General features: G+C 30.9%; 2 protein-coding genes across 2 annotated transcripts; both read right to left on the bottom strand.

Annotated features, from left to right (window-relative positions):
- Positions 1–3: 3 nt before the first annotated feature.
- On the bottom strand, positions 4–1,209 carry LOC116404482. The gene has a single exon (XM_031886995.1). The coding sequence runs from the start codon at positions 1,207–1,209 to the stop codon at positions 4–6; it is 1,206 nt and encodes a 401-aa protein (XP_031742855.1).
- Positions 1,210–5,045: 3,836 nt separating this feature from the next.
- Positions 5,046–6,648, bottom strand: LOC101204245 (peroxidase 4). The gene is made up of 4 exons (XM_004149318.3): positions 6,368–6,648; positions 6,052–6,243; positions 5,764–5,929; positions 5,046–5,667 (listed from the first exon to the last, which is right to left on the bottom strand). Exons 1-4 carry the CDS (start codon positions 6,563–6,565, stop codon positions 5,282–5,284), a joined length of 942 nt encoding a protein of 313 aa, XP_004149366.1. The 5' UTR covers positions 6,566–6,648; the 3' UTR covers positions 5,046–5,281.
- Between the last annotated feature and the right edge of the window lie 12,490 nt (positions 6,649–19,138).

Below are 19,138 nucleotides of genomic sequence, written 5' to 3'. Positions count from 1 at the left end.
GGTTCATAATAATACAGCCTGCAGTGTGAAATATTCTTCCTTATATGCATCGAAACAACGAACTCCATCCATCCACAACGTTTGTAGATCATCAATTAAAGGTGCTAAGTACGTATTGATATCGTAGCCCGGTTGCTTTGGACCTGATATTAACATTGTCAGCATCAAATGTTTTCTTCTCATACACAGCCATGGTGGAAGGTTGTATATTGTAGTGATGATGGGCCAACAACTGTACGTCGTCGACATATCTCCAAATGGGTTAATTCCATCAGTAGACAAACCCAAACGGAGATTTCTCGGTTCTGACCCAAAGGTTGGCAACATGTGGTCTATCAACCTCCATGATGGAGTGTCAGCCGGGTGTCTCAAAATACCATCAACTTGTCTATCTATCGCATACCAACACAAGTTCTTAGCATTTTCAGATCTCTTGAACATTCTTATAAATCTTGGAATTATTGGAAAGTAGCACATCTGCTTAGCAGCCACACCACTATTTTCCTTTTTTGTGTTCTTAGCGATCTTCCACCTTGACAAACCACACTTAGGGCACTTGGTCAACTTTTCATATTCTTTTCTGTACAAGCAACAATCATTAGGGCATGCATCAATCTTTTGGTAACTCAGTCCTAGGGCACCAAGTGTTTTCTTCGCTTCGTACAAAGAACATGGAATTTCATTGTTATCAGGTAATAGATCACTTATTATGGACAGCAATTCAGAGAAGCTAGTATTCGCCCAACCATACCTAACCTTCAGGTTATACAATCTCACGAGGGCTGATAACTTTGTGAATTTCTTACATCCTGGGTATAAGGGTTTCTTCGCGTCATCAAACATAGTGTCGAAGGTATTTGATGCATTACAAGATTGTTCTTGAACAGATTGAACCATATTAATTGTATTAAATAAATCGTCGTTTTCATCAGTTTCATCCACTGTATTTTCCATCGTGTTGGCAACGTTATCTGAGTTCAATTCTTCACCATGCCAGAACCATACCTTGTAACTCTTATCAATTCCATTGGCATACAAATGATACCGAACTGTTGAGACATCCTTAAGTAAACGATTGCCGCAATTCAAACATGGACATCTAATTGAATTAAGACCTTTGGCATGACTCAACCCAAATTTAATGAACCTTTCGACTCCTAAATCATATTCTCTTGACATCCTATTTTGGGTCATCCATGACTTGTCCATTGTGTAGAGGTCTAAGTTGGCCTCGAAATAAACCTGATTACAAAAGAGATTATAGGCAACAACTTTTAAAACTCAAACTTTCAAAACGGTAGATAATCCTCAAAGTACTTAATAATTTATTTCATACCATTTAGGAATTTTCTAGTTGTATTTGAAACGATTGTGGTAGGAAAAAGCGTCACAGATAGACACACAAAAGTATATTTTCCAAAATAGATAATCAACATCAAAATTATATATACTAAAGAAAATATTGTAACTATATATACGAAGAAAATATCATTATCCACCTATTAACACTCAAATACCATAAAACATTCTCCTAAGACTTGAGTCAATTCAGACCTCCACTATTGGATTTTGTCGACTTTGACAGTTTTGAAGACTTTCGTCCCTATTAAACGAATCACTCGAATGCCATGATGAAAACTAATGAAATTTGTTACATTAATTTGAAAGGTTGTCTCATTACCACATTAGTGATGAAACCATCTTGAAAGAAACTTCTGGACTAGGTTCAACAACCCCCAATTAGCATAAAACATTTGAAGGACAATTTCCTTTATAGACATGATGAATGATGAAGGGAATTAGTTGACAAATAATTATAACAATAGTTTGTCTTTAGTTAGTTGATTAGGGTAGGTTTGTATAAGTAGTTTGGCTTACACTGTACAAGTAATTAGACTAATTTTAGATTGTACCACAGTACACTGCCAGAAATTAAAATTGAAGAGAAATTAACAGTTAGAAAATAGAAATTGAGCATAACTCAAATTCACAAAATAAGCTCATGTGGTTGCAAGAACGAATTAAGGTCATATAACAAAAAATCAACGATTAATGAACGGTTGCAAGAACCACGTGTAAACTTTAATTTGTAAGATCATGTAGTTCAAAGATATTGACACTTATTGTTATATGCAATGTTAGAGTTTTATTGTTGTATAATCATGAAACTAAAGTTTACACGTGGTATGAGAGTGTTGATCGAGAACTTTTGATTTTACATGGATAATTAATAGTTGATTTTTAATGTTTGGGTTGCATATGTTTTCATGGATTTAAATTAATATTATTTAGTCATCAATTATGATTTGAATTAAAAAGGGTTGTTTAATTATTGATTGTTAATTTGAACTAAATTTGAAAGCATGAGGGAAGAAATAAATTAAATGACATATACGTGTGTGAGCGCATACACAAAACCACCATCGGTTCCAATGTATTTTGTTCCTTTAATGATTAATTATTAATCTGTATGTCTCGTCGGTCATCGTGTATGTTAGTGTGTGTTTGTTTATTTAATGATAATCATAATTTAATAATTAATTATCGATATAATTATTTTGTTTAAAAGGATCGTAACTGGGTTCAATTAATATTCTAATGCATGATTAAAGGAATTAAAATCTAATAAAAACTAGGATGTTGCTGATAATTATCCAATTATCCTAAAATCTAATTAAAATCTAATTATCCAATTGCTCACAAACACGTGGAATTAATTCTTATAAACAAACCAAGAAAGAACAAGATTAATCTCTTCTCCCTCGAAGTCAAAACAAGATTACATCACACACAACTTTTGAAGATTACATATCAACGTTAAAATCCACATATTTCTTTATGCACAGGTTTAGCAAACGAAAATTTCATGTTTGTAAGTATACAAGTAGATGAAAAACATTGTTAACAAAAACGCCGTTGATTTCTTAGGACCTACGAAAGATTTTTAGGAAAGGTGAAGAAAAACTTAACTTGACAAAACGTTGCTGATTGTTACTGAATGGCGGAGATGAAAGACGTTTTCCCATGATTGGCGATGATTTTAGGTGAACGATGTTTGGAGACGGTCGGCGGTGGTTGGTTACGGGACGAAGTGGTCGAATTGAAGCGATAATTTGGAATCGCGTGCGAAGGGGGAACATAAAGTCTGTGTGAGTTTTGAGAATCGGGGGAAATCCAAATTTATTAAATTTCATTTTAGTAAATAAATAAATTATTTTTTTGACCATTTTATGACAACAAATAACTGTCACAGATAAGAACGCGCATCTTGACGTTTTGTGACAGTTTTTTCTCCTCTTCTCAATTTGGGATATAATCAACTGTCGTAATAGGTAATTTTTCGTGTAGTGCCTTTAGTTTTCTTCACTTTCCAATAGTCCACAACCTCTCATTTGCCTTAAGAATTGAACAACATCAATAATTTGTCTCCCCTTCACAAAAGCCATTTGATACTCAGAGACCTTGTTCGACAGCACAAACTTGAGTCCATTTTCATGTCACTTTTTCTTAACAAATTTAAAATTATGTTCTTGTGACGTTTATCTAATTATAATACAATTTCGATTTAGATATATTATTTACTATTTTGGTTGTTCAGTTTTAGACCTACAATTGAAACAAAAAAAAATATATATAATTAAACAAATTAAAAAATTAATAATAATAATGTAAAATATATATATAAAAAAAACTTTAAATACTATTTGCGACGCATACAATGCGTTGAAAAAGACCTTCGATACATGTAAGATGGCATTGGGAAAAAGTTTCACAACACATCGTCGAAAAACACCTTCTCCCGACGTGACGAGAACGTTAGTAGAGTTCTATAGGTTACCCACCGCATTAGCGACGTTGACAGAAGGAACATCAGGAGAAATGAATTATTGACACAATTTTGTGGTGCGTCGGGGATAGGTCTTCCAACACAATTTTACCGATGTCCTTTTCGACATTTTCTTCAACGTCGAAAAGTGTTTTATGATGTTTTTCGTAATCTTCCCCGATGTCATAACGCGTCGGAAATATACCAAGTTGTTGGAGTGATTACTATTACTATTTTACTAAAATGCTACAATTAAAAATATATTAATAGTGATGATTATTATTTTTTTGAAATTCCTGTTATGAGGGTTATAAATATTGTAATCATTTGATGGTTCTAATGTTATATTTTTAATATGCTAACCGCTTATATATAGATCTAAAATTAAATTTAGATCTAAAACTGTTTTGCTTTTCTATAAATTAAATTTGAGAAGTAGATTTTGGTATGGTGTGATTCTTCTCCTTTTTTTTTTCAAACTTTTCAATTCTTTCGATAATCAATATCTATTTTTTATTTCATTCCTTTGTTTGACAAATGCATACTTGATTTGAAAAGTTATGTTAACCTTGAAGATCAATTGACACATTCAATTTAGTACTGAGATCAAATTGAATTTTACTTTCAAGATAGTGATTTTTACCTATCCAACAACTATCGACATTTGATATCAACGAGATGCTAAAGAAAAAGGAAATCTCCCTCCATGCATGTCTACCTCTCTTACATTTAAATAATCTCTTAGGCTGTGTTGTTACTCTCCATCCAATAATTTATTTTATAGATTTGATTTGTTTAGTTGGAAATTTGAATAGTTGGTTGTTTTACTTACTAATTAGAATAATAATTAGCTTTGCAACAGTAATGCCACTCTCAATGTGCTTTGATTACAAAAATTTGATTTGTTGTATTACTTTAATTAATTAGCTATAGTATGATGGTATAATTTCAATTGGATTCTAAAACTACTAAAAATCTTCTAATTCAACTCGTGAAACAAAATTAAATGATTTTATTCATTGGTTAAAAGATATATATTTTTATGAAGTAAAATTATTGGAGAAACTTTGGATTGATTAAATACACCCATTGAATAACAAATTTGTTGATTAACAGTAAGATATAGATTTTCCCTTTTTAATTAGCGTTTGCATGTGAGTTTATTATATATTTGTAATTTTAAGTACATATCACAGCGAAATTGGACTTTGAACTTAAATTACATGAAATAATATTGTATTTTTAAATTAATTGCAAGTAGGAAATCTGATAATTAGGACTCAGTAGTCAAAGATTAAACAATACAAAATCAAACTATTAATTAAATAGAAAAAGTATAAAAGAAAAAAAAACAAAGACAACTCCATCCACACTTGTGGAGGTTTATTTTTGCTCAAACCAATTTCAAATGAAAAAACAAGGAAACAAATTTATTCTCCATCATGAATGTGAATCTCAATTGGGTCGGCTGCAAATCTTACGAATCTCACCTTGTGATCCAGTGAGCGGTTGAATGTCGCCCATTTTAATCATAGCTGTAACAAAATCATGTTCAAAGGTATCACTGTCATCGCTGTAAAGTTCAACCAATGAATCAGTGGATCCGCCGTCGTGGAGCACTTGATCGGACCGAAGCAAAGCCTTCTTCTCCAAGAGGTTTTTGTAGTAGTAATTGTCAAAAAGCTTTGGAGTTCTGAAGTCTAAAGGGGCACGATTGTCATCTCCTCCATTCGTTGGGCAAGTCCTTTGTCTCTCTTCAGCAAATGACTCATCAATGTTGGTCTCATTGTATATACGGTTCTTGAAAAACAAACATCTTGCTTGTCCAATTGTGTGAGCCCCTACATTATATATTACATTCAATAAAGTATGATACGATTAGTATAAAAGATCATATCATATGTTACAAACAACATCATGGTTGATATATATAGTACCAGATAAGGCAACCAAGTCTCGTGGGGAGAGGCCTTTTGTGTTGAATCGATTGATAAGGGTGTCAAGAGTTGAGGTTGGCGGAGGAATAGCACCAGTGACATCAGAGAAGCTGGCTGTTTTAGAATCTCTTCTTCCTAATTTTACCTTCCAACTTGGCCCTCCAAGCTATAATAATTAATTGGTAAAAGTTGTAAGTCAACATCATCCAATACTCAAACTAAAACAAGTTACATAATGTACAAAGTTTTGATAATTAAGTTGGCATAATCAACAAATTAGTAACTCACCACTACAACAGAGTCACGAGCAGAAAGAGTCAAAATATCAGCACATGAGACAACACCAGGACAAATTTTTTCTACATTTTTCTTTATGCTCTCAATCACGTCAAAACCTCTAACAGATCTATTGTTGGGAGCTGCTGTTTGCTCTCCTGTAAACGTAGGAGTATCTTCCAAAAGAATCGATCCATCACAACCCTGAAAGATAATAATATTGTTTCCATATATATAAAATGAAAACAAATTAAATGAAGGGTAAAGTATACATATATATATATGAAAATGCAATAAAAAAAAATAGAAAAATTAAAAGTGTGTATACATTAACAAAACAGTCGTGAAAGTGAAGGCGAAGAAGTGAAGCGCCCATGCGTGCTTCCTTAGCCACAGCAGAGTGAATACCAGCTCTAACCGTGTTAAGGAGCTTGGGACAAGTCTTATAGTAAAAGTTAGTAGAGAGCTGAGCTGAAGAGCTGCCGGTAAACATGACCAACAACGCTAATAGTAAAGTCAAAACCATTTGGTTACAAGAAGAGGGTGTAACAATCGTGATATATATAGATTTGTAAAAAGGAAGACTATGAGAAGAAGAGAGGAGGGTGATTGAAGTTTGAAGAAAGAAGAGAAGGGATATTTATACAAAAGAAGGAGAGAAATGGGAGGTATTAAAAGATTGTAGAAATCAAATTTGGTTAGTAGATGGCCTAAAACTTGAAAGAAGACCTAGTAAAATATTTGTTGGAATATGATTGAAGAAATTTCCAAAAATCTTAATTGTTTAATCATAAAAGAACACTTAAAATAGAAGCCAAGGTTTGGATGGGGAGAAGAAACCCTTTTTGTGTATATTTTGAATGGGTTAGTTAGCAAAGGGGAGGTGGATTATTCATGCTTAATCAATTATTTGATTAAATTATAAGTCAAATTTGAAGGGTTTATTTAGATAGTCATTTTTCGAACTATTTTGAATAGTTTCTTCATGGTATTAAAGTTAAGTACTAAGAAAAGCTGCCGTCATTTGGTATGTGGATTATTAATAAGCAAACCCACCTTGGAAATTTCAACCTTTTTTCTGTTTATTTATTCATTTGGAACAATTCAAACATTATTTAGTTGTTAGTCTCACAACTTTTCTAATTTTATTATATTTCTTCAAAAAACAATTTTATTGTATATCTTAAATTGAATTTAATCATAGTTTTGAACTTCCTTTTGTGATCATTTACGTTCATTATTATTATTATTATTGAGTTATTATGAATGATACAAAAATAATCAATAATCATCCGCCTCACACCAAAATTTTCAATTTTCTATTTGAATACTAAACACTATGAATTTTAATTACTTCTAATATATATAAAAGATACATACTAGAAGGTCCAATTCAAGAATGAATATTCATTCTTAAATTTGTGAAAAGATCCTCAAAATATAAATGAAAGAAAGGGTCAAACTTATATTTTGTCTTAACGGATGTCCTACCGATTAAATATTGGTGTTGAGGATATTAAAAGTTTTCACACCATACTTTTTCGAAAATTGCCAAAAGTAGGCTAAATATGGAGTAGAAAATGAGTTTTAGGATTGATTTTGAAAAAGTAGATATTTAGGACAAATTTGGAGTGAAATGTCCAAAATACCCTTATTTAATTTCTCCCTTTCCTTTTCTTTTCTTCAACCTAAAAACAAAACAACATTGAAAAAAAAAAGTAAACCTCAACTCTCTCGCTTCCACACTTCGATTTCAACTTCGGTGCCTCCGGTGAACATCTCTTTTATCCATTTCTTCTCAATGGCTCTTTGTTTTTAGTTTCGATTTCAACTCCGGTGAACACTTCTCCACTCCTTTCCGATTTCAACTTCGTTTTCACCGGACCTCTCCATTTCTTCTCCACGACTCTCTGTTTTAGTTTCGACTTCAACTCCGATGAACGCTTCTCCATTCCTTTCCGATTTCAGCTTCATTTTCACCGGACCTCTCCATTTCTTCTCCACTCTTCTCTGTTGGCAGTGTTGTATCCATCATCTTTGAAGTCAAGTGAGTAATAAAATCTAAGTTTTTTTTTTTTTTTACAAATCATTCTTGTTTAAGTTGTCTCTTGAGATATATGAGATTTTTATTGGGCACATTTTAGATATACCATTAAATTTGTAGAGAAGAAATGCATATGTCCTACAACACACACACATAGAGAGTTGTGGGAACATGAATTCCGTTTTTAGGAAGAAGAACCATATAGTTAATAAACATATTGGACGAAGAACCATTTTCACTCACCACAAACTGTAATAATAGATAATTAGGTTAATAATCCATATATATATATATATATATATATATATATATATATATATATATATATATATATATATATATATATATATATATATATATACACATACCTTGGAGTTTAGAACATGAATTCCAACATATTTGGTATCCCATCTAAACTCAGCAAAGCTACCTGTAGAACAATGTTGAAAGACATTATCATTTTTAGAGTTAATCACATTATTATAATCAAAAGTTGCATTGTTGTTCTCTACTTTGTTGATGTTTTTAGTGATGTAGTTCCAATAAATACAATCTTTGTTGCTTTGTATAACCAAGCAACTCCCCATATTAATTCCTCCTATGTCAAACTAGTTTATTTAGGATTCATTTGTTAGAAAGAATTTGGAAACAAATGATTCAATCAGTTTTGTTCCTAAACATAAGAATTGTAGGTTTTATGAGTTTTGTTCCTAAACATAAGAATTGTAGGTTTTTCTCTCACTATTAATCATTTTAGTAAAGCTGTTACAATATATGTTTAGGAGTGCAAGCAATTTTATTTAGCAAACCTCTTATGAACTTGTCAACCCTCTTTCACATGTTTATTTAGCATGCTCTTTCACATGTTTATTGTTATGGTAAGCCTCTTATGAACTTGTCAACCTCTCTCTTATGAACTTGTCAACCTCTCTCTTATGAACTTGTCAACCCTTCACTAGCAATCTCATTTTAGTAAAGGTGTTACAATATATGTTTATTGGGCTTTAATGTTTTATCTCGAACCTATCTCACATGTATCAAAATTTCATTAGGAGTTTCAAAATGAGATTGTTACCCTTCCTAATCCGTTTATAATGGTCCTATGTATGTTTATTGAACCATAATGTTTTATCTCGCACCTATCTTACACGTATCTCGCACCTACTAAAAATTCAGTAGGAGCTTCAAAATGAGATTGTTACCCTTCCTAAATTGTTTAAAATGGTCCTATTCATGTTTAGCTAGTTTATTTTCTCTAAGGGTTTAGGGTTAGCAAGTTTATTAGTCTTTAATGTTTTATCTCGCACGTATCTCGCACGTACCAAAATTTTAGTAGGAGTTTCAAAATGAGATTGCCACCCTTCTTAAACCGTTTAGAATGGTTCTTTAATGTTTGTTCTTAAGGAATGTTCCATCCATGACTATAACCGGTCTAATGCAATTTAAGAATCCTTGAGCACATGGACCAACAACCATAGTCTTGCCTCATGTCTTCTATGATATCACGTGGTTTGTATAGACGACCAACTTCCTTGAATTTTGACTTTATTAATTCTCCAATGACCCAAGATTTTGCTGGCCTATGGTCACGATTCAAAAACTCAAGAGAACACGAATGAACTTTGACATGCTTTTTAATCTTGAATATATTTGAATCCTTCAATCTCATCGCTCGCAGTCTCCAACCACACTTGTTGTCAATGCATCTAACAAAAAGAACCTCTTTTGTAGACTTTTTTTACTACAAACTGATTTTTTTTCATCGCCAAGACACTTAATCTCATTGACAAATCTCTTTTGCAAAAAAGTATTTGTCCTACATCCAACCCCTCACTTGTAGAGCTTTCTTTAAACCAATCACTCCTTTCTGTCTTCAACATTCGGCTAAAAGAGTTGTAATGAAATTTAGATTTTCCTTTGTAATTTTTGTAGGAGCATCTCTATGTTGTGGAATGTCAAATGATTCACTATTCATCTCAACTGGCTCCCATGTAAAAGTATCATCTTTCGAATTATATGACTCATATGATTTCCATATAGCCGAAATGATCCCTATCATGTTATCACACAAGCCAACTTCAACTTCACGAATATGAACTTCATTCTCATTTAATGTATCCATTGCAATTGGATGATGAGGCTTTAAGTTATGAGCTTGGTTGGTCCCGGATACTGAATTGTAATTTTTGCTTAACACTTTCTTTCTTTGATTGCTTCTAGGCTCAAATGAGACGTATAAATGAACCTCTAATGGATTTTCACTAAGAAGATAAAACTTTAAATCGGGGTCATTGCTTAACTCAAATGGAGGAGTTTCATGTTCCACTTTTATCTCATATATGCATCTTATCATTCTGTCGAACTTTGTAGGGTCAACTTCTGCAAGGTCATATAATTCTGTTTGTAAATCTTTATGTGTTATTTCTTTATTGACAACGATGCCTTTTAACATGCCTCCTTCGTATTTTCTTCGTATCTCATCCCATGTACCACTGTAACGCACTAAAATCCAAACATGTGACATCCTTAAACCATAAAAAAAAAAATTAATTCCTGCAAAAAATGATTTGAAGTTAGAATTTGACATATCACATAAAAAATGTTTATTGACTTATTTTGCGAATTTAAAAAACAGTAGCTAAACAATAAATAAAACGTGCATAGTCGCACCCTAAATAAGTATATGACTAATTCAGTTTTGGACATTTAAAGTTTGACAGTTGCGAGATGTTTACGAGATTGCGAGATTAAAAAAAAAAATAGTTAAAAGTAATCCTAAATTAATTCATTTGAGATTAAACATTTGAATTTTAGAACATGCGAGATGTTTGCGAGATAAAAAAAAAACTTGCTAACATTCTTTGAAACAACTCTAAAACAACCTTAAATCAACCCTAAATCAACTTGAAACAATTAAAAATTATATTTGATTTATACATTTAAGATTCAAATATATATACATATAACACAACACGGTTCAGATTAAAAAAAATTAAAAATTAAAAATTAAAACAAACCACAGTGCGTGATATGTTCACTGGAGTAGAGGATGAACGACACTAGAGTAAAAGCAGAAAGTTGACAAATTTTTCACACAGGAGAAGAACTGCAAATGAGTTTTTTTTTTTTTTTCCTTTACATATTCTACGTTGAAGAGAGGTTGGAAGAAAAGAGACAAGTGTGGAGAAGTAAAATTTAATATAGGTATTTTGGACATTTCACTCCAAATTTGTCCTAAATCTCTACTTTTTCAAAATCAATCCTAAAACTCATTTTCTACTCCATTTTTTAGCCTATTTTTGGCAATTTCCCATACTTTTTCTGGAAGTCTATGTTTTGATTGATTATTTTTGGTATTTGTCAAAATATAGGATGTTATTTAATTTCTTCCTTATTGGTCCTCATTAAGTATGTACTTAAGTCTATTTATTTTGTATTTTTCTTTGGTTAATACAGAGAAGCTTTTCACGGAAAAGACAATTTAGGATATTAATTGGCAAAATTATATCAATAATGCATTTTCCGAGACTAACAATTTAGGATATTAATTGGCAAAACTATATCAATAATGTATTTTCCCAAAATAATTAAAAAATGTGGTTATTTTCAAACTAATTAAAAAATGTGGTTGTTTTCAAACTAATTACCAAAATATGGTTGTTTTTATTTTTCTCTTTTATAGGGTGAGTCCACACTTGACCCTTTATATTTCTTTTTCTATTTTTTATTTTATTTTCACGCCATTTAATTTAATTTTAAAATAATATATTTTTTAATTAATTTTTATTTTATATAACAAATAAATTTTATTTTTTAACTAAGTTAAATTCTAATTTTTTTAATTTAATACCCATTTAGTTTTTTCTCTTTCATGAAAAAAAATTATTTGACTATGACACATTGTGTCTTTGCGAACTGTCTCCCCTAAGCTATCTGAAAATTCAAATAGGGTGGTTCTGAACGTTGTTTTGTCTCGAGTGAGGTCCTCTCTTAGTTGCATGGCCGAGATCATTCTCAATCATTTGGGTTGGCGAAGGTTTGTCTGCACAATGGTCGGGATAGATTCAGTGATCACTAGACATTTGGCTGAAGGCATTAGGATCACCTGATGTTCAAGGAGTAATTCCATTATGAGTACTACATCAAAGTCGTCCATACCTACAACCACGAAGTCTATGGGAATGCTCCATCCTTCCAACTGTATCATCGTTCGTTTCACTAGTTCGACAAAGGGTAAAGCTGTAGAATTCAAGGTCTTCATTTTTTTCTATATCTTTTTTCCAATGAAGGTTCAGTCTTCTGGTTTCTGTCACCGTTATGAAATTGTGAGTTACCCAAAGTCGACCATAGTGCTCATTGCTTGCTTCCGATTAACCCAAGTGTCAACATATATTAGATCCCTTTTCGCACATCTACTTGTCTCTCCCACTTTCTTCTGAAGAGACGACAAGAATCTCATGGCCCCCACTCTAGGATTCTCAACTTCCTCCACTTGACCAATTTCCTTCCCTGATTGACTCAACTTGTCATTCGAGTCTGAAGCTAAAGAGGCCTGAAAGGCATAGAAGACCAATTTATTCGGACATTCCTTAGCCTGATATAACTCATTACATATGTAGCAACTAAGAGGACGATTTGATGTGTTTGGGTTATTGTGTCCTCGCCAGGTGTTCTCCGTGTTGAGTTGGGAAGGCTTGCGGTCTCTACCGGGACGTCTGTCTTCACTGACAACTTTGGAAGAATTCGATCGACTATTTTTATCTTCTTCCAAGTGAAGAGCTTTGATGACTTCTCGTATCTTGAGAGTCACTAGACAGATCGAACAAATGTTTAGCTGCTACATAGGCTGATGAGAGGTCTTGAACTCTCTACTCATATAGCTTAGCCCTTGCCCATAGCTTCAATCCTTCAACAAAACTAAAGATTTTTTCCTTTTCAGACACACCACATATGTCTAACATCAGTCTTGCAAATTGTTTCACATACTCACGAATGGTGTCATTGTGTTTTATTCACGCACTTTCCACTGAGCCAGAATTTCAACATTCTCGGAAAAAATATGTGAGCGAAGTTCTTTCTATTGTGTAACTTTGCATCTTCAGATTTACTCATGGTCACCAATGTCATTTTGGCTTCTTCTGTAATGGCATTTGTGGCCTTGAAGTACTGCTCGATATCAAAGATAAAACTTTCTAATGCCTTTGCATCTCTTGTCCCACAGAAGAGCTTGGGTTCAGGGATTTTTATTCTACCAATTGGATTTGTCCCTCCAGTTGGAGCTTGGTTTGCCAATGCTCGCATTGTAAGGTTCAACTTCGTGTTCACCTCTGCGATTTCATTCCTAACGACAACAAGGGTGACTCGAAAATCCTCTGTCATGCCGCTTGTCATTTCCAACATATTCTTGTGGAAGTTATCTAGCTCAAGAACTCATTCTTCCATATAGGCAACAAAGCCCGACCAACTATCCCCATGCTCGTAGGTGACGTTTCCAATTCTCACAAGTTGTGACTCTAGAGTGTCAACTCTAGTCAACAAATCTTGTATGGATAATCCATCCACACGATCGAATACAGCATCAACAACATCAGCTTTCTTGAAAATTTCATTAAGCCGAGTTTTTAAGGAACGGATGGAATCATGAAGTTTCACCAAGTAGAGCTTATGCTCTTCAATTTCTACTAATTGTTCATTATGGGTCTTGCCTATCTATTTTGTAGTCGACATCTTTCTGTCTCAAGTATAAATTAGCCAATTTGGCTTTGATACCACTTGTCACATTTGTACCCTTTCAACCTCGGAATGGACAATATTGTACAGCAGTTGTTCAAACAGGATGAACAAGTCAGCCGATCAAAATTCAAAAAACGCAGACAAACTCGCAGTATGAATCAACCTCCCGTCACGTTCTTGAGAAATGTTTTAGAAAATGTGTGAGAGAGAAATTCATTGAAATCGGCGTTACAATATACATTGAAAACTGTCAGTTGCAAGGGAAAAAGTTTGCTTGTAAAGAGTGCAACAATGCTTGGGCGGGGATTCAACTACTATGTCTCCCCTATAGTACATTTTTTACTTTTTTAGCCCTGGTAGGCTTGCATATGAAAAAATCGAAATGTCACATTATAGATTTATTACATGAGAAGGAAAACAACTAGCTAAACTAAACATAATAAAGACAAGATAAATCGGGAGTATTTGAGCATACAGCCATAGGCAAAGAAAGCCCTGGTCAAGTATGACCGTGACATCAAATACCTGTTCTATCTTTGACTTTTTTTTAATTGTTATCTACTTTTCTTTCGAAACCAAATAAAATTTAGAAAGATAAAAGAATTTCTTTTTAAGTAGATTTTATTTTTAGAATTTGACTTGTAATTTAACTAATGTATTTTAGAAAACTGCAAATCATTCTAAGATCTTGAGAAAAAATAAACTTAATTTTAAAAATCAAATGAAACTATAGCTACATTTGGTAACCATTTTTTTATTAATTTTTTTAAATGAGATTATTAAAATTAATAGAAGGGTCTTTAACTAAGGTAGCCTAAAATGGTATCATATTACAATATTAATCTAAATTTCTAAATTTTTTTAGAAATATCCTAAATTGACTAATATTTTACACAAATATAAGACCGACCAATTTATCTATCTTTATTATTAATAATATATTAAAAATGAAAAAGGAAAAATGAAAGTAGACCATGATTAATTAATATTTGCATTTATTACATATCTTATGTAAATATGGTAAACGGTTGATTCTATTATGATAATATTATAATAAAAAATCTCCCTTAATTATATTTATTTTTGGTGATTTTGTTAAAAAAATTTCCCTCTCAATCTCTCTCTCCGTCCATTTTTTCTTTCATTTTACATTATTTTTCATATATCCCACCTAATTATAATATATATTGAATAATACGATGTATATTTTATGAATGAAAAGTTCTTATATTAATTTGTTTATAGAAGGTGGACCAACAATGAGAGAAATCAGGGACGTGAGTTTCGATTTAGAAAATTAAAAAAAGAGTAAAAATTTCATTCTTCGAATACGTTGAATATTAATTTCACTTTCTTCACAAAAGACACCTAATACTAGAAGATTTGGTGAAGTATAAGTGATGAATGAGAAGAACATCGGTGGTCGATTGGTGCAGTGATCTTTCGAAAAAAATTTGGGAAAAATTTAAGATTAGTAAGAATTTATATTTTGCATTCGAAATACATTAGAGTATATTGAAGATAACATCATTTATGTATTATTGAATATATGAAGTAGTATATATGTAACAAATTACAGAAAATATATGTATTATACAGTAATATATATGTTAGAATTAAAAAAGAACACTGACCGGATACATAATATGTGTATAGAGTGATATATAAATGCAATAAGAAAAATAACAAAACATGACAAAAAATCTAAAACATGAAAAAAAATCTATGTATGTATTATTGAATATATGCAGTAGTATATATATAACAAATAACAAAATATAAATGAATTATTTTGTTAGAGGTGTTCCAGAAATGTCTGCGATCGAGTAAATAGCTCGACGAACGAATGGATCGAATCGAATTGGAAAATGGAAAGATTTGTACAAGTTATACCTCTCGTCACCACTTTGTGGAAAATCGTTAGGTGTGAATATGTTAGATACCTGTGACTCGATTGGTGAAATAGTATCTCTCTCCAAAAAAGCATATTTTTTTTACCGCCGCACAAAGAAAATATTTTGTTGCGAATGAACAAGATAGTGAGAAATTGTCCATACGTAAAATCATAATTATTGATACGAGCCTTTTCCACATAATCCACATAAAAAGGGAATCTTTTGTTACAATAGAAGCAGAAGTGATGTGGATTATTCAAGAATCGAAATCGAGTTGCTTTATAAAAAGAAGATATCAATGAACTTCTATGAAATGGTTTCACGGGATTTAGCCAATTGTCTTGACCGTGGGATATCATTGAGAAATAGGAATCCACGTTATCAAAGGATTTCCTGCGATTATTTCTAGTATCGAATGAGTCAATCATCCACTTTGGTATCTTATTGAACAAAAATGGTGATATTGTTCCTCCATTGATCAAGAATTTCGATTTTTGGGAAGTATAATGATCATCCAATAAGAAGGGTTTCAATTTTTTCAAATGAACGATTTGAAGACCTATTGATTCTAACAACTGATTGCAGAGTCGATCATTCGGACCTTTCAATTCATAGATGTGGATCTCGGACCTATGAATGGGGATATTCCCGAAACTCACAAAGAAAAAAGGAAGTGAGTTAGACAAAAAGAGAAGAAACTTGGACAAAAAAACAAGTAACTTGGACAAAAAGAAACGAAGTGACTTAGACCAATCTTTTTTATTGATAACCTTAGACCAATCAATCGAATATTGGTTAATACGTAATCGATCGAACACTACTTGAAAATGAAAATAGCTTTTCTGCTCAGAAATGAAATGTTCTTGGAAATTCAATATATAATTTGTGTATGTATTGGTATATATAGACAATAAGAAAAAATCACAGAACACAAAAAAGAATATGTGTATGTATTCTTGAATATATGCAGTAGTATATATGTAATAAATCACAAAACATAAATTTATTATTCAGCGTTATACCATAGTATATACGGATGACAGGATATTTAATAAAAATTATATGTCCAGCATGACAGAAAGATGAACTGAATAATAAAAAATTAAATAAAATAGAATGAACATGATCAGAATATATGCTATGGAATGGAAGAAGAACAAATTTTTTAAGGAACAAAAATATATGCTAGCTAGAAACGAAAGAAGAAAGATATAGGAAACGAAAAATGAAAGAAAAAAAAAGATTAACAAAATATTATGTAGCGAATCGAAAAGAAAGAAAACAATTTTTTCAAATACAAATCGGAGAAGAAAGCCGACACCGAAATTGATATCGTGAGAAAAAAGCTTTTAGTTTGGGCATGAAATTGAAAATAATTATTCTGTAACATAATTAAAAATATTATTACCCTATAACATAATAATTTATACCCTATTTAAATTATTTCAAAGCTAATATATATTTCATTAATAAAAATTCAAATATATATGCATTAGTAATAAACCAAGTTATCATTTAAATAATAAATTTAGTATAATATAAATAAGAAAATAATTTGAATTTAATTTCAAAAATTATATATAATTAATCATTATGATATGTTATAATTGTCCTAAAAATATACGAAAACCTAATAAAGAAAATAAATCATAATTTAGGACATTTGTGAAATTTTTTAGTAGATTTAGTTCTTTTGTCTAAATCTTTCTTAATAGAATTGACAAACTATTTATTGTCTATAGCAAAATTTTAATCCAAGTCCAAAATGGACAACTAAAATTTTAAGCCAAATCCAAAATATTCATATTTTTTTGCTATAGGATGCAAATATTTTTTCATTTCCTTCTATTTATGTAAATTTTTCTTTTTTAAAATTAACTTAATTTCTCTCAATTTCTTAACTATGACTTTAAATGAGTTAAATTCTTGGTCAAATTCTAAAAACAAAAACATCTTTTTTTTCTATCTTTTAAAAATTTGACTTATTTTTTTACGAAAAAATTATTTTTAAAAAGTTAGATAACAAAAAAAGAAATTTGGAATAAAATAAGTGTTTATAGACTTTATTTTTTTTAAAAAAAAACCAAATAATTATCGAACAATATCTACCTTATTTTAGTTCACAATACTTATGGATAATTCTACTTTTAAAATAATATATACCCTTTGTTCTATTTCAAACATATATTTTCAAGCAGTAAATGAGATGTTTTCAAATATGACAAAATTAACCCACTTATTTATAAATATAATTCTTTTTATTATTTATCACTAATAGAAAGTAAAATTTTGCTTTAATTTATAAGTATTTTTCGTTAGCTTATTATTTGAAGAGACGGTTGCAAAAATATCAAAAACATTTATGATAATAGAGCTCATGTCACTATATTTTTTGATAGTCCCCTAATAGTTGTCATATAACTGTCTAATATCACTAATTCTAATTCGGTCATATTTACCATATGAAAAAAAAAGTGTCACAAATTGTTTTTATATTGAGTCATCAAGGCACTTTTCTTATTTTAAAACAAATTTCAAAATAAATAAATAATAATTAGAAAAAGGATTGTAAGCAACAAGAGTAGGTTGCATACAAAGGCAATTAGTAACCGTTTGAAGAAGGAAAAGAATGTTTAATAATCAAGTCAATTAATAAAATTAATCTAATTTCATCCTAATTAAAATTATTGATTTATTTTTATATGTCACATGTATTCTTAATTCCTTTTTATGATTGTTGACGATCAAATAGGAAATTTAAGAATTGTAAAGAGTAAATTAAACTTCCCTTTACGTATTAAAGTCTTCCTAATTTATAAATTAGTTATAGTTAATTAGAGTGAATAATGTATATTTTTCATGTAAATGTTTACATCTTTGGATTATTTTATATATAATGAAGATGTTGAATATGAAATTTTTAGACTAATCACAAATTGCCACATCATTTACTAAATTAATGATTGTCGCGACGTGATCGCAACGTGGAGCGGTCGATCTCCCCGTACATTTAATTTCAAGAAATAAATAATTTTGGAGTCGCCATCAACCATATTAAGGTGTGATTGGTCGCCCAAAGAAAAGAAATAAAAAACAATAATGGTCTACGTAAATTTATGAGATTTGAGTTCGTGAGTAAGTTGTATGTAGGAAAGATGTTAACAACTACGACACTCATAAAATGGTTACATAATTTTATCTTTTAAAACTAAATTATAGGAGTTCACAAAACAAAATTTTATTTAGGTTTTTTTAAAATGTCTCATGGTTTTCAATTTACATGGAAGAAAATAAAATCTAAACCTGAATAGATAATTATGGGTGACATAGAAGTCATTAGAAAAATAAATATTTTTATTTCAAGAGATATATAGTTTTTTATATTCACCTCAAGAATATTAAAATACTAAAACTTAGATGGTTGATG

This window comes from Cucumis sativus, chromosome 6, assembly GCF_000004075.3.
Source record: "Cucumis sativus cultivar 9930 chromosome 6, Cucumber_9930_V3, whole genome shotgun sequence".
NCBI classification, from domain to species: domain Eukaryota; kingdom Viridiplantae; phylum Streptophyta; class Magnoliopsida; order Cucurbitales; family Cucurbitaceae; genus Cucumis; species Cucumis sativus.
Note: the sequence above shows the minus strand (reverse complement) of the source record. Positions and strands in the feature narration are given on the sequence as shown.

Excerpts from the sequence above, each read along its gene's own strand:
- LOC116404482 (XM_031886995.1), bottom strand. The coding sequence starts at position 1,209 with ATGGACAAGTCATGGATGACCCAAAATAGGATGTCAAGAGAATATGAT.
- LOC101204245 (XM_004149318.3), bottom strand. The coding sequence starts at position 6,565 with ATGGTTTTGACTTTACTATTAGCGTTGTTGGTCATGTTTACCGGCAGC. Across the intron at positions 5,930-6,051 it reads CTCGTGACTCTGTTGTAGTG|CTTGGAGGGCCAAGTTGGAA; the intron begins GTGAGTTACTAA and ends TAATTATTATAG. Across the intron at positions 5,668-5,763 it reads AGACTTGGTTGCCTTATCTG|GGGCTCACACAATTGGACAA; the intron begins GTACTATATATA and ends TATATAATGTAG.